Below are 12500 nucleotides of genomic sequence, written 5' to 3' on the forward strand. Positions count from 1 at the left end.
ACTGTACACTCTCAGAGTTACAGATCCGTAGGCGTCCATTTAGTCGCGGGCCCCCCCTGAAACCCCCTGGAGGTCACATATTGAGAACCAGTGCATTTGAGCACTGATGATTTACCACCATAGATGTGCACTCTGCTCTTCATTCCAACCAAAGCACAACACTGATTAGTCCTGCTCCCTCTCTGGAGGAAGCCGTCCTAATTAGTGGCATCACCTCTGGTAGCTGTTATGTGACCGACCACCAATGATTGGTAGGCATATAGGCATACAGTATATATTTATGCATATATGGTCATGTATTGCAGTGGTTCTCCACCTTTTCAGGCCACGACCCCCCAAATAATCATATTTTAACTGGGGACCCCCCACCCTGACGAGCACTAAGAGGAATTACATTTTGTATAAAACAGTTCTATTGTGAAAATAGCAGATCTTCATGCTCACAACGCCTCGCCCCGCCTGTCATTTTAGATGTTTTAAAAAGTCCTTAAATTGTCACTTTTGAAATGTGCATACACTTAAACTTAACTTAACTTAGTTTACTGAGGGAGAAAACAATGTTGCACATTAAGCTAATCATCTGGGGACCCCCCCCCCCCCCCCCCCCCCCCCCCCCCCCCCAAAGCCCAAATGAGAACTGAATTCAGGCAGAGGAGCTTATTTTAATGCCGTGGACCCCTTTTTTCTGTCTGGCTCCCTCCTTCTATTTCTACGTCCGGATATGGCAAGCAGACACCGTGGAGGTATCAAATATTTGCAAGACAGCAAAACAAACGGCTTCAAAGAGATACCTGCAAGGCATCTTTCAATACGTCTTCCGCAGACTAACAGTTTAAGTGGAACCTGTTTATTTCCTCTTCAAAGACTTCCTTTCCCACTATTTGATTTACAGGTGAGATTTAGTGTGTATGTGTTTATGTGTTTATGTATGAATGTTTGTGTGTGTGTGTGTGTGTGTGTGTGTGTGTGTGTGTGTGTGTGTGTGTGTGTGTGTGTGTGTGTGTGTGTGTGTGTGTGTGTGTGTGTATATATATAGAACAGCATCATTAGACAGATCTATCTATCTATCTACGGTATCTATATCTATCTATCTATCTATCTATCTATCTATCTATCTAGTGTGTGCGTGCGTGCGTGCGTGCGTGCGTGCGTGCGTGCGTGTATAGAGAGAGAGAGATAGATAGATAGATAGATAGATATGTCTGCTGATGCTGTTGCATGATGAGTGTGGATAGGGAAAACATTAATCTTGATAACGTTTACGCTCAAAATAGGATTCAGTTGTTAATCTTGTTAAAGGTTTGCAGAATCATTTCCAACGTGATATTGGTACGTCCAATGTTGGCAACCTAGAGTTTTTTCCGGGAAGAATATACAGACATATCTCGGCATACAGCATTTACCAATTTATCTGTGTGTTTTCAGCATCACAGATCATCACCATATCAATTTGTTTTCCATTCAACCAAGATTACTGCTATCTTTTGGGCACGTTTGGTAGGACAGGCGATCAACCTTTTTTCTGTCTCAGTGATCGCATAACATAGAGGCTGGTGTTTTCCAACTACAGCCTCAACAGTACCAAGTTAACCCCATTAAAATCGGGAAAGTCCTTTTAGATTTTAGCAATGGCTATTCAAAAATAGCAGATGTACAAGCTCACAGCATGTCACTTCATGCCGCGCCGCAAGCTTGTACATCTGCATTTTTTTGAAAAATCTTGAAAGTGTTTGAAAAAATGTGAATCATTTTTTTGTGAATTAAAGGGGAAGACCACCCATTTTCAATATTGAACTGTGTCATTAATATACCTTAGAGGAGTTGTGTGGAAATAAAAAAAAAAGTTCCCCCCCCTTCTGTGTTGCCCAGAACCGGAGGATTGATTTTGAGGTTTGTATTGTAAATCACACCGAGATGACATCACACCGGTGTGACTTATTGAAAATGGGTGGTCTTCCCCTTTAAGTCTGAGAACTGCAGATCTAGAAAGCAGTTGTAGAATCGGCCTCAAAGCCTTCCGGCATCACAGGGTCGGGGAACATCGAATTAGGCCAATGGTCCTATATTAGCGCTCTGAGCGATCAACTCAACTAACCTGGAAGTACTTTGGCCCATTTGACCATGCGCACCATCTGCTTCCCCGCCAGGCGGTTGAGGCTGGACAGCAGGTGGTCCGTGGTGTCCGGCTGGCTGTTGTCGTAGCCGGAGAACACCTCCTCGGGCTCGATCAGCTCCAGCACGTTGCAGATGGATGGCGGCGGGAACGCCGAGACCACCCCCGGGTGGTGGGGCACCAGGGCGTTGCCCGCGCTGGCGCTCAGCTCCTTCTCCGAGGGCAGGTAGCTGCCACCACCGCCGCCGGCGTCTGGGCGTCTTTGGATCCCTGGTCCCTCGTTCACTCCCCTTCAGCTTGCCCAGCTTCTTAGACTTCCGTGCTGCGGGAGGGGAGGGGAGGGCAGTGACGACAGGGACGTGCAGAGAATGTTAGAGAGGCAGGGGCTGAAATGTCTAAAAGGGCCTTGTGGTGGAAATGTCGAAAATAGCAGACCTCCAAGCTCACAACGCGTCTGAGGTCGGCTATTTTCACTGCTTCATACCACACTGAACTAAGCATAATCAAGTGAATTCTGGAGATGTGGCGTAACGGCATGGATTTCTACACAGAGAGGGCAATTATTCCAACATAAGCTGCTGTATTCAAGTTTAGGAGAGTTTGGGCAGGGCAATTCTCTTGAATGCTGCCTTCAGGTATGGCATGGAAAGAGGACATTTGCATTTCTTTCACCATAGTAAAAACGGCATTCATGATCTGGAGAGGGCACTTTTTACAGACGGGTAAAAGGGCAGGGGCTCGAGCCCCCTTTGATGTCTATGTGTGCACGTGTCTGAGTGACGATGTATGTTATTAACAGTTTGATGACGTTCGCGGAGATCAGTGGCAGAGTTAATCAAAACCAGGGACGATGAGGAAATGGTGACACACATAGATATCTAATTTTAAACCGAGGACAGTTAGTGGCTCTGATAAAGGCTTGCATGCAAATGTGTCTATCATATTTGTATAATTTGTTTAAAATGGAGATCGGGTAGCTCTCTCCCCCTAGTTATTTTCCCTTATTGAGACAGACAGCAGGAAATCTCAGAGGGAGACATGCGTACGGGTGGCACAGGAGGAAGGGTTTCATGGCATGCAATCCGAGTTGGATATGGCATGCATGCCCTACAATGTGTCTCCAACGACTGTGCAATCAATGGTGTCCATACGCTGTAACTAAATATGTTTTGTACCATCCACTTGGAGGTGACATTGTTCAACGTATGCGATATGCTGTGACAAGACTCTCAAAGGAAATCAGTTTTCTTCCTGTTGCAAGGAAGTTGTTGTTTTCACGGAAGTCATAACTTTAATGAGAGAGCGTTTTAGGATGTGAGCGTATGGGCTGGGAAGCCGTCCATCTCATCAACATGAATCTCTCCCATATAGCGCCACCTCCAGGCCGATTTTTAAAAACACATTTTTGGACACTGCTCCTACAGATTTTGCCCTAAAATCAGGAAAATCACTACACAGTATGTCTACACTCATGTCATCAACATGGATCAGGAAGATTTTGGCAAAACACATTTTTGCCCTATTTGTGGAGATAAGTGACCTACGGTCGCTTATCTCCCGATTAGGGAGTGTTACTGGTCGTATAAGTACAAAGTACTAGTGTGTGTGTCCGCAAACACACAGCATTCAGTCCTGAGAATGTTGCGTGTACATTCACATGCATTCAAATGTAGCCCGAGACAGCAGAGATTAATGGAGATAAGTAATTACACAGATGGTAAAAATGGTCGAAAATATTGTATATTTTGAGAGGACAAAAATGATCCAAAATATATTGGTAGAAATGTATTTCAAGGGTCCACATTTTGTAGCTAGAGATGCATCAGGTGTGCTATAAATGTGTGCATGCATCCATGCATGTACACACACACGCACACACGCACGCACGCACGCACGCACACACACACACACACACACACACACACACACACACACACACACACACACACACACACACACACACACACACACACACACACACACACACACACACACACACACACACACACACACACACTTTCTCTCTTTGCATAGAAGCATGCACACACACACACACACACACACACACACCCAGTGACTCAGTATACCAAGGCTTGCTGTGACTACAGCGAGGCCTACTTTTTTCCACATCTCTCATCTGTCGTTAGCAGAGAAGGAGTTCACACACGCTGACTCAAATGTCAGACGGGTGACACGTGACAGGGAGACTCTGGAATAAGGCTGTCGTTCCATACCTCCCAGATTCATGCCAGCTTGGAGACACTTCCGTACCCGGCATGCCGGGCAGTTTTTCCTTCGGATCTTGTCGATGATACAGTCATTCCGTCCGGCACATAGGTAATTATGCTGACCTAGAGAGAGAGAGAGAGAGAGAGAGAGAGAGGGAGAGAGAGAGAGAGAGAGAGAGAGAGAGAGAGAGAGAGAGAGAGAGAGAGAGAGAGAGAGAGAGAGAGAGAGAGAGACGTGCGACAGCATGAGCTTAATTGTGAACCACATACAGCTTGACACATGAGCATGACGCGGGAAGCATCTTCACGGTGACACATCATCACACAGCAGACGGAGACTGCAAATCGAAGGACTAGTGAACGAGAGGCAAGCGGCCATCCACCTCCGCCGCGTTGCTTCTGGATGTACTGTAGGGATTTTAACGCAAAAAGAGCGAGTCCTTTTTGCACAAATGCGTGATCAGGAAGCGCCACTGTCACTCACTGCCTGAGTGAGAGTTTGCAATGTAGGTCAAGCTTGGGAGAAAAGGAAAAAAAGTGTGTTAGGAGGACTGACTGTGCATCATGATTATTAGCAGGAAGCATGATTGAGATGATTGCTCCGCATTTAATGCGCGTACCAGGCCAATAAGAGACTAATGTTGTTTTACAGTGTTTACACATATACACTTAAAGGAGTAGTTCACCCCCAAAATGACTTTTTTTCTATTGATTACTCACACCATTGAGTCCATTGAGTCCTTCCGGAATCAATGGGGGTAAAAGTATTTTAATCAGATTATTATTTAGCCTGGTTACAGACCCTGAATCGCTAGCCACACCCCTTTAAAATGTTGTTTTTGCGATTCAGGTAGTCTGGAAGTGCTCTCATTGAAGAGGTTATCTCGTTTGGAAATTCGTGAGCAGCGTGGGTGCGTTTTTCCCAGAACTCATGTGCATTTCCAAGTAAATTTCGTTTCATCTTTTGACAGCACAGTCATCAGTGTATTTTGCAATCATGTCAATTTGTGTTTCTACAAGCTCAGTGTTTCTACAAGTGTTTCTACAACGCCTCGCTTGTAGATCGGCTATTTTTTGGCTAAAGTTCTCAGAATATGGACGCTAGGGTTCAAGTGGTTAATATAAAAAAGGAGGGGAAAAATTGTTTCTATCACACAAAGATTTGGAGGACCCCCTGTAGTAACTCTGAAAAGTCCCTAGGGGTCCCGGACCCCCTGTTGAAGACCCCTGCTTGAGAGTGACTAAATGGAGGTTCCATTTGTCCCTCTCAGAGCACGGAGGACGTTGTGGTGCATGCATGCATGGCTGTGAGCAGGGGGAGAGGCCGGGTGCAGGCCGGGTCGCCCCCCCCTGTGACAGTGATGCTAACGTTAGAGTCCCTCCAGCCTCACACGCCCCGCCCTCGGCTAAACCCAATGATCTCCCATTTCAGAGCGCTTCCTTCCGCTCCAGTACCTCTGCACTGTACCGCTACTGCTACGTCTCTCTCTCTCTCTCTCTCTGTCTCTCTCTCTCTCTCTCTCTCTCTCTCTCTCTCTCTCTCTCTCTCTCTCTCTCTCTCTCTCTCTCCCCGCCCTCCATCCCTCTCTCCATCCCTCCATTTTGTTTTCCCTCCCTCCCTTTCTCCACACGTCCGCCAGTCTCTGAGCGCCACACGCCCACACCCACATGCACAGAAATGTGCTCACACTTATGTACGTACGCACCCGCGCGCAGATATATGCACGCACACGCACGCACGCACGCACGCACGCACACACACACACGCACGCACGCACGCACGCACGCACACACACACACACACACACACATACGCACGCACGCACGCACGCACACACAAATATACTTCAGGCCATGGATGGCCAAAGCGGTTCCACATGGTAGTTTCAAAAACAATACAGCTTGCATTTTTACTCTACTTGTGTACAGCAATGCAGAAATCACAACCATAACACAACAGCATGTGTCATGTGAAGTGACCCTGACTCAAAGGACCCCGGAGTTATTAATCCCATTAGGGTCGATGATAGAACTGTGTGTGTGTGTGTTGTGTGTGTGTGTGTGTGTGTGTGTGTGTGTGTGTGTGTGTGTGTGTGTGTGCGTGCGTGCGTGCGTGCGTGCGTGCGTGCGTGCGTGCGTGCGTGCGTGCGTGCGTGTGCGTGTGTGTGTGTGTGTGCGCGTGCGCGCATAGTCATACTGCCTTGGCACACATTTCCACTTGAAAATGAATCAACACATTGTCTGTTGGTTGGTCTCACACACATACGTACAGTACTGTAGCTAAAAGTGTGCACGCCACCACTGCATGTGGGTCAGTTGCACTTTACAGTACTATGCATGCACCATTGTGCACGACTTGCCCGGTAAAGCGTGCTGCATTTGTGCACGTGCACTCGTTGCATTTTTCTCGCGACCGATTTCTCCTTTATTTTTCGTGCACTTCTTCCACAGTACAGTATTTGTGTGCAGACCCAGAGAGGAAGGCTGAGCAGAAGTTGTTTTCCCTTCCCGAGCAGAGCTTAGTGGGGAGAAGTGCGCAGTGTGTCTGTCTGGCTGCTGCCAAAAGCCAAGGAGCCGAGCTGCAGGAGAGCAGGCAGCAGCAGCTGTAGCCCCGCCACTATTTCTGGCTAAAATCACATGACCGTTACATAAGCCCATTTCTCTTGCTCTAAAAAACAGTAAACTGCGACACAGGAAACGCAACGCGGCCCGTCCATTCGAACCCCCCTCAATCCCCCCCCCACCACCACCACCACCACACACCCTACGCCTCTCTCTCTCTCTTCTCTCTCTCTCTCTCTCGGACGGGCCGGACCGAATGGCGAATACTAAAACTTGAGAGTCCCTCTGTCCACTCGCTGGCTGTCCCACTCATTTCCCATGAATCTGGTTAATAATTGTTCGGCCGGATTACAGGCTTTGAGGCGGCTACAGTTGTGGCCGGTTGGTACAGTATGAGTGTGTGTGTGTGTGTGTGTGCGTGCGTGCGTGTGTGCGTGCGTGCGCGTGTGTATGTGTGTGCATGTGTGTGCGTGCGTGTGTGTTTTGAGAAAGAGAGAGAGAGAATGCAAGCAAGGGAGTCAGTTTATTTACTTAGGTGCACGTTTGTGTGTGCGTGCGCGCTTGCGCACACTCGGCGTATGTTTACCCTGCTAAATGTGAGCCTGTGAGAAGTCCCAGCACTTGAAAGGGCCGAGCTTAACTAATAAATGATGCTTCTTACCATGTGTGCTTTGTGTAAAACAGCAGAGAACTGGACAGGATTTCTCACTCTTGTCTCTCACAAGAGACTTTTATTCATGAAGTGGTAATGACTCCAGCAGCCTCTCATTTCCAGTTGCAACCCATCCAAGAACCATTTACTCCCCTTACCCTTTCTACAAATAAAGACATTCCTCCACATTGCCAGCATGTCAGTGTGCCATTCTGATTTTCTCCCTTTTTATTTCCCCCAAATGATGCTCTGCAGAAAAATGTGCACAAAAAAAAGGAGGAACATCTGGCTTCGATATTTCACAAGAAAGGACAGCTGCGATACAATTCATTCTTCTTAGACACGAAACTCACTATCATTTGCCCCCAACCTCCTTGGCCATTATGATCCATGACATGGCAACCCTGGGAGTTCTGTTAATGGAGCCCCCACTCGGGCCTACTTTTAGCTGATGATGTCACAACCTGGCAACCGCCCACTGAGCAGATTCTGTTGTCTGTCAGCTCCAGCATACATCACTTCAGAGGGGAGTGAGGTTACTTCCTGCAGGAGGCAGGAGCCACACTGTCCTACAGAAACTCCTTGGTGCACACACGTTGTTCACCTGAATCTGAATCTATTTTCACTGGCCCAGCAGCTTTGCACCTCACTGGGAATCTGACTCTCTTACACTAATATAATGTTACAATTCTAGAAATATGAATTCAGAAACATGGAAAGCCTGTTTTAATAACTAAAAATGTTTTTCATTAGCTATTGATAGTTAAATAATAATAATAACTATAAAAATGTATCATAAATGGTAAAAGGGGCATTTATATATTATATAGTGCCTTTATCCAAGGCAATTCACAATGATTGTGCATTACATTCACCCATTAACAGTTTCAGGCACACACACACACACACACACACACACGACGAAGGTAACCATGCAAGGCACCAACCTGCTCATCAGGAGCAATTAAGGGTTCATTGTCTTGCTCAAGGACACTTCAACATTAACTCTGGGGAGGCCAGGATCGAACTGGGAATCTTTTGGTTCCCAAGCAGCCGCTCTACCTCCTGAGCCACTGCCACTGGCATTAGCCAGACCGATAATGTGGATTCTCCACAGTGGAAACGTATGATTGAATCCACATTATCAGTCTGACTAATGCCAGGCCACTGTTGCCACGTCATCATCATCCTCAAATTATTACTTGCGCAAGCAGAGCACGCAAGTATAGCACGGATAGTCTATTATTACTACTAGACTATCCACCCGACTTCATGCCGGGACTGTTCTCGAGATTCATGAACTACAGAAACACAGTAGGATTATGTTTATTATTGTTGTTACAGAATGTAAAGCCATAATACTGCTGCCCTAACGTCTATTAACTACTGTGTATATTGCACTGCAGGGGTCTTCAACAGGGGGTACGGGACCCCTAGGGTGTCCTCAGAGTTACTGCAGGGGGTCCTCTAAATGTTTGTGTGATAGGAAGTTGTTTTTTTTCCTCCTTTTTTATATTAACGATTTGAACCCTAGCGTCCATATTCTGAGAACTTTAGCCAAAAATAACAGATCTACAAGCTTGTAGATCGGCTATTTCCGGCAAATAGCTTTGGTGTAGAGGGGGAAAAGAGCAGAGTGAAAGATCATCGCTCTCTCAACTAAGTGGTCCTTGGCCTGAAAACGTTGAAGACCCCTGAACTACTGTGTATATATTGTACTGTATGTCTACTTTTTAGCAAGCTCAATCACTGTAGAAGTACAATACAGTTCTTCCTCTGGTATTCTGAAACAGCTAGAGTGGAAACAGTTGCTCACATCATCTATTGGGGGGGAAATAAAAACCTCTTCTCTCCTTCACTCTTCTTCATTTCTTCACCTCGCCCTAACATTCTTATTATAGCCATCTCTCTTACGTTATTGTAATGTCAGGCCACTGTGGTGCTAATGCTTGGCTCCTTCTAGGAAGAGCAGCTCAAGAGCTTTTCTCAGTTCATTTAAACTGAACTACATTTACAGCTAAATGCAATGACTAAATGCAAACAACAAAAATAGGTACATGCAAATGTATAACACTACAATAGCTTTTAAGAGCAGCTAACCCTCGTAAAAATGACCAATCATTTGAATAAATTATGTCCTGTCCTATCCAGACAGCAGGCCCTCAAGGCTCATTATACTTATATGCCTACGCTGTTCTGGCCGAGGCTTAGGCTTAATGCACTCAAGTAATGTTTTGAATTGTCACAGCATATTCCTCAGTTTTATAGCTAGCATAGCAGCAGCCACGTTAGCCGATTATGTAACAAAGTCACACAGTAGTCTACAGCAGTGGTTCTCAACCTTTTCAGGCCGCCACCCCCCAAATAATCATATTTGAACTGGGGACCCCCCACCCTGCACAAGCACTTGGAATTGTAGGAGTTGGCATACATTTAGTTTGACTCGATCTATTCCTTTGTTTGCGAGGCACTGTGAGCATGTAGATGTGCTATTTTCACAAGTTCTGCCTCTAATATTTGACAATTTGACCAATATGTTTGACCAGAGGTACTAAAAATGTCTTTAAAGTCCTTAAAATGTGCAGATATACCCTGTATACACATACTGTATGTTGGTCTGTTTACTATTGAGTGAGAAAACAACGTTAACATTTAGCTAAACATCTGGGGACCCTCCAACCAATTTTTTAAAAACTTTTTTAAACCTTTTTAAACCTCCTCCTAACCCATCTCATCATGATGCAACGCACAAAGAACTATTATGCTACCTGTAAAGTGACAGAGCACCTCCAAAACAACTAAAAACAGGTGTCTCGTCCACACAGAACTATTATTTTACCACTGACCTCTTAGAGAATACAGTACATAAAAACAACATGGCAGCAGTATGCTAATAACTGCCTTGCAGAACGGCTGCTCATCCAAGCGTTTGGACGATGAACAAACAGCTGCGTCGGATACGCTCCTCCTAAATTTAGTTTGGCTGTCTGGAGAGGCAGACAGAACGCAGCTAAGGAAGTGCACATCCACTGCAAATGGAAGCTGCTATTTTGTTTACCAGTAGAAGTCTCCGCTTCTGTTTTACAATGTGTTATATTGATGCTGGTTGTCGTGAGTGTTGGCTAATTAGAGGCTTCCCTCTTAGCTTTTTGCTTGATCATGTACCTTACACAGTTAAGAATAGAGCTTTACGGTCAATTTTGACACTCAAGAGTTATATTAACACTGGATTTTACTGTGCAGTTGTTTGGGGGCCAATTATAACATATCTGATTGGATGAATGTATAGAGCAGTGGTTCTCAACCTTTTCAGGCCTCGATCCCCAAAAGAATCATATTTTAACTGAGGACAAACAGCCAGTATAGGCCATGAATGAACCTTCACTGTTCTTTTTTCTTTCACATTTTATTTATAAGTATTTTAGTGCTGCAAAATATACCGTTATTGTATCGTTATCGGGGTATGACCATTCACAATATCAGTATCGCGAAAGATATGCAACAATATGGGCAATACTTCGCCGCGGTGGGGTTTGGCTGGATACACCGTATGGCTGACATCATAGACTGGCCACATCAAAGCAGAGATCCACATGGAATGGGAGCCAGGCCATTATTAGAGCCCATCTTGTTTGTAAGTAAAGGAACCAGTAGAGACGCTCCTATTTCTGAACCTGTGTTTACTGATAAAAAAACAATCACTCATGGTTTATCTCTCCTTCCTCTTTGAAATGAGGGAACCGCTGGCAAATTAGCCTGTACTTATTTTTAATTGGACAAAACAAAACGTTTCTTTTTAAAAAGAGAGAAAGCTACTTCTGTCTCTTTTTTTGAGAGAGATTAGTAGCTTTCCACAAATCAGTAAGAGAAAAAAATGGCACAGGTCCACAGGAGTTTAATGCAAAGTAAATCAAACAGGGTCACCTGCTTTCTGACAAGCTATCTTGGCTGTTGGATGTCCAAAAATGTATATTTTTTTATTATTAAGTACTAGTGAAAATAGCCGTAGAACCTGTCATGTCACAGTGCTCTTGTATGATGATGACGTAGTCGCAGGGCATTCATTTACTAAGAAACATGAAGAGTTGAAATATGGACATACAGTACAAGGTTTCTGCCCGACGGCAGGGATATTAAAAACCCTCCCTGGATTTCTCACCCGCCTGATGTTGTACTGTAAATGCACACCATGAATTGACAAAACAAAACAAAACAGCCTCTCTTAAAGATTTCACTCCCCACCTTTACGCCACATAAAAGCCACACACCAGGTCCTTTCACAACAATTCCTCTGGAGTCTATTACATAAGAACAGGAGTGCAACAACTTGCATGGAGACCACGTGTCTGACTCAATAGCATTATTCGGCTGTGACATAAGAGGTGCCCGAACGCGCGCGCGAGCGTCATCGGTGTAATCTTAAAGAGCAAATTATTGGCAGGTAAACATAACGACAGATCTTGAATTAACCAAATTTGTAACCGAAATTGTCGCCCCTGTCGGCCAGTCATTGACGACAAGCCCACCTGATTGCCAGTGCTGATTGGGCAGCATGGTGGAGGAGTAACGTGGCAAGGGCAGCCGAGCCATTTTGCATTGATGTCAAAGAACAAAGGTGTGACCCGGCAGCAGGAAGAGATGAGCCCAAGATTATGACCACACCGAATGGCACAGGTCACCCCGGGTCAGGTGGCTTGAGGACATGGAGGAAGTGTGCGTCTGTGTGTGTGTGTGTGTGTGTGTGTGTGTGTGTGTGTGTGTGTGTGTGTGTGTGTGTGTGTGTGTGTGTGTGTGTGTGTGTGTGTGTGTGTGTGTGTGTGTGTGTGTGTGCGCGCGTGTGCGCGTGTGTGTGTCTGTGTTTTTGTGTTCATGCTCGGATGCGTGTCCAACCATGTGCATCTATTAAATATTCCCTGCACATCTACCCTTGTATACCTGTGTGTGT

General features: G+C 45.5%; 1 protein-coding gene across 1 annotated transcript in view; it reads right to left on the reverse strand.

The window, feature by feature from the left end:
- The window catches only part of nr3c2 (nuclear receptor subfamily 3, group C, member 2), a 158185-nt gene that overhangs the window by 47560 nt on the left and 98125 nt on the right, over positions 1 to 12500 (reverse strand). Inside the window, 4 exon segments of the mRNA XM_080722018.1 lie at positions 2096 to 2365; positions 2368 to 2388; positions 2391 to 2435; positions 4348 to 4464. Of these exon segments, the coding sequence (XP_080578144.1) occupies positions 2096 to 2365; positions 2368 to 2388; positions 2391 to 2435; positions 4348 to 4464 (453 nt within the window).

The sequence above is a fragment of the Nannobrachium achirus genome (assembly GCF_963921795.1).
Source record: "Nannobrachium achirus genome assembly, chromosome: 3".
Taxonomy (NCBI): Eukaryota; Metazoa; Chordata; class Actinopteri; order Myctophiformes; family Myctophidae; genus Nannobrachium; species Nannobrachium achirus.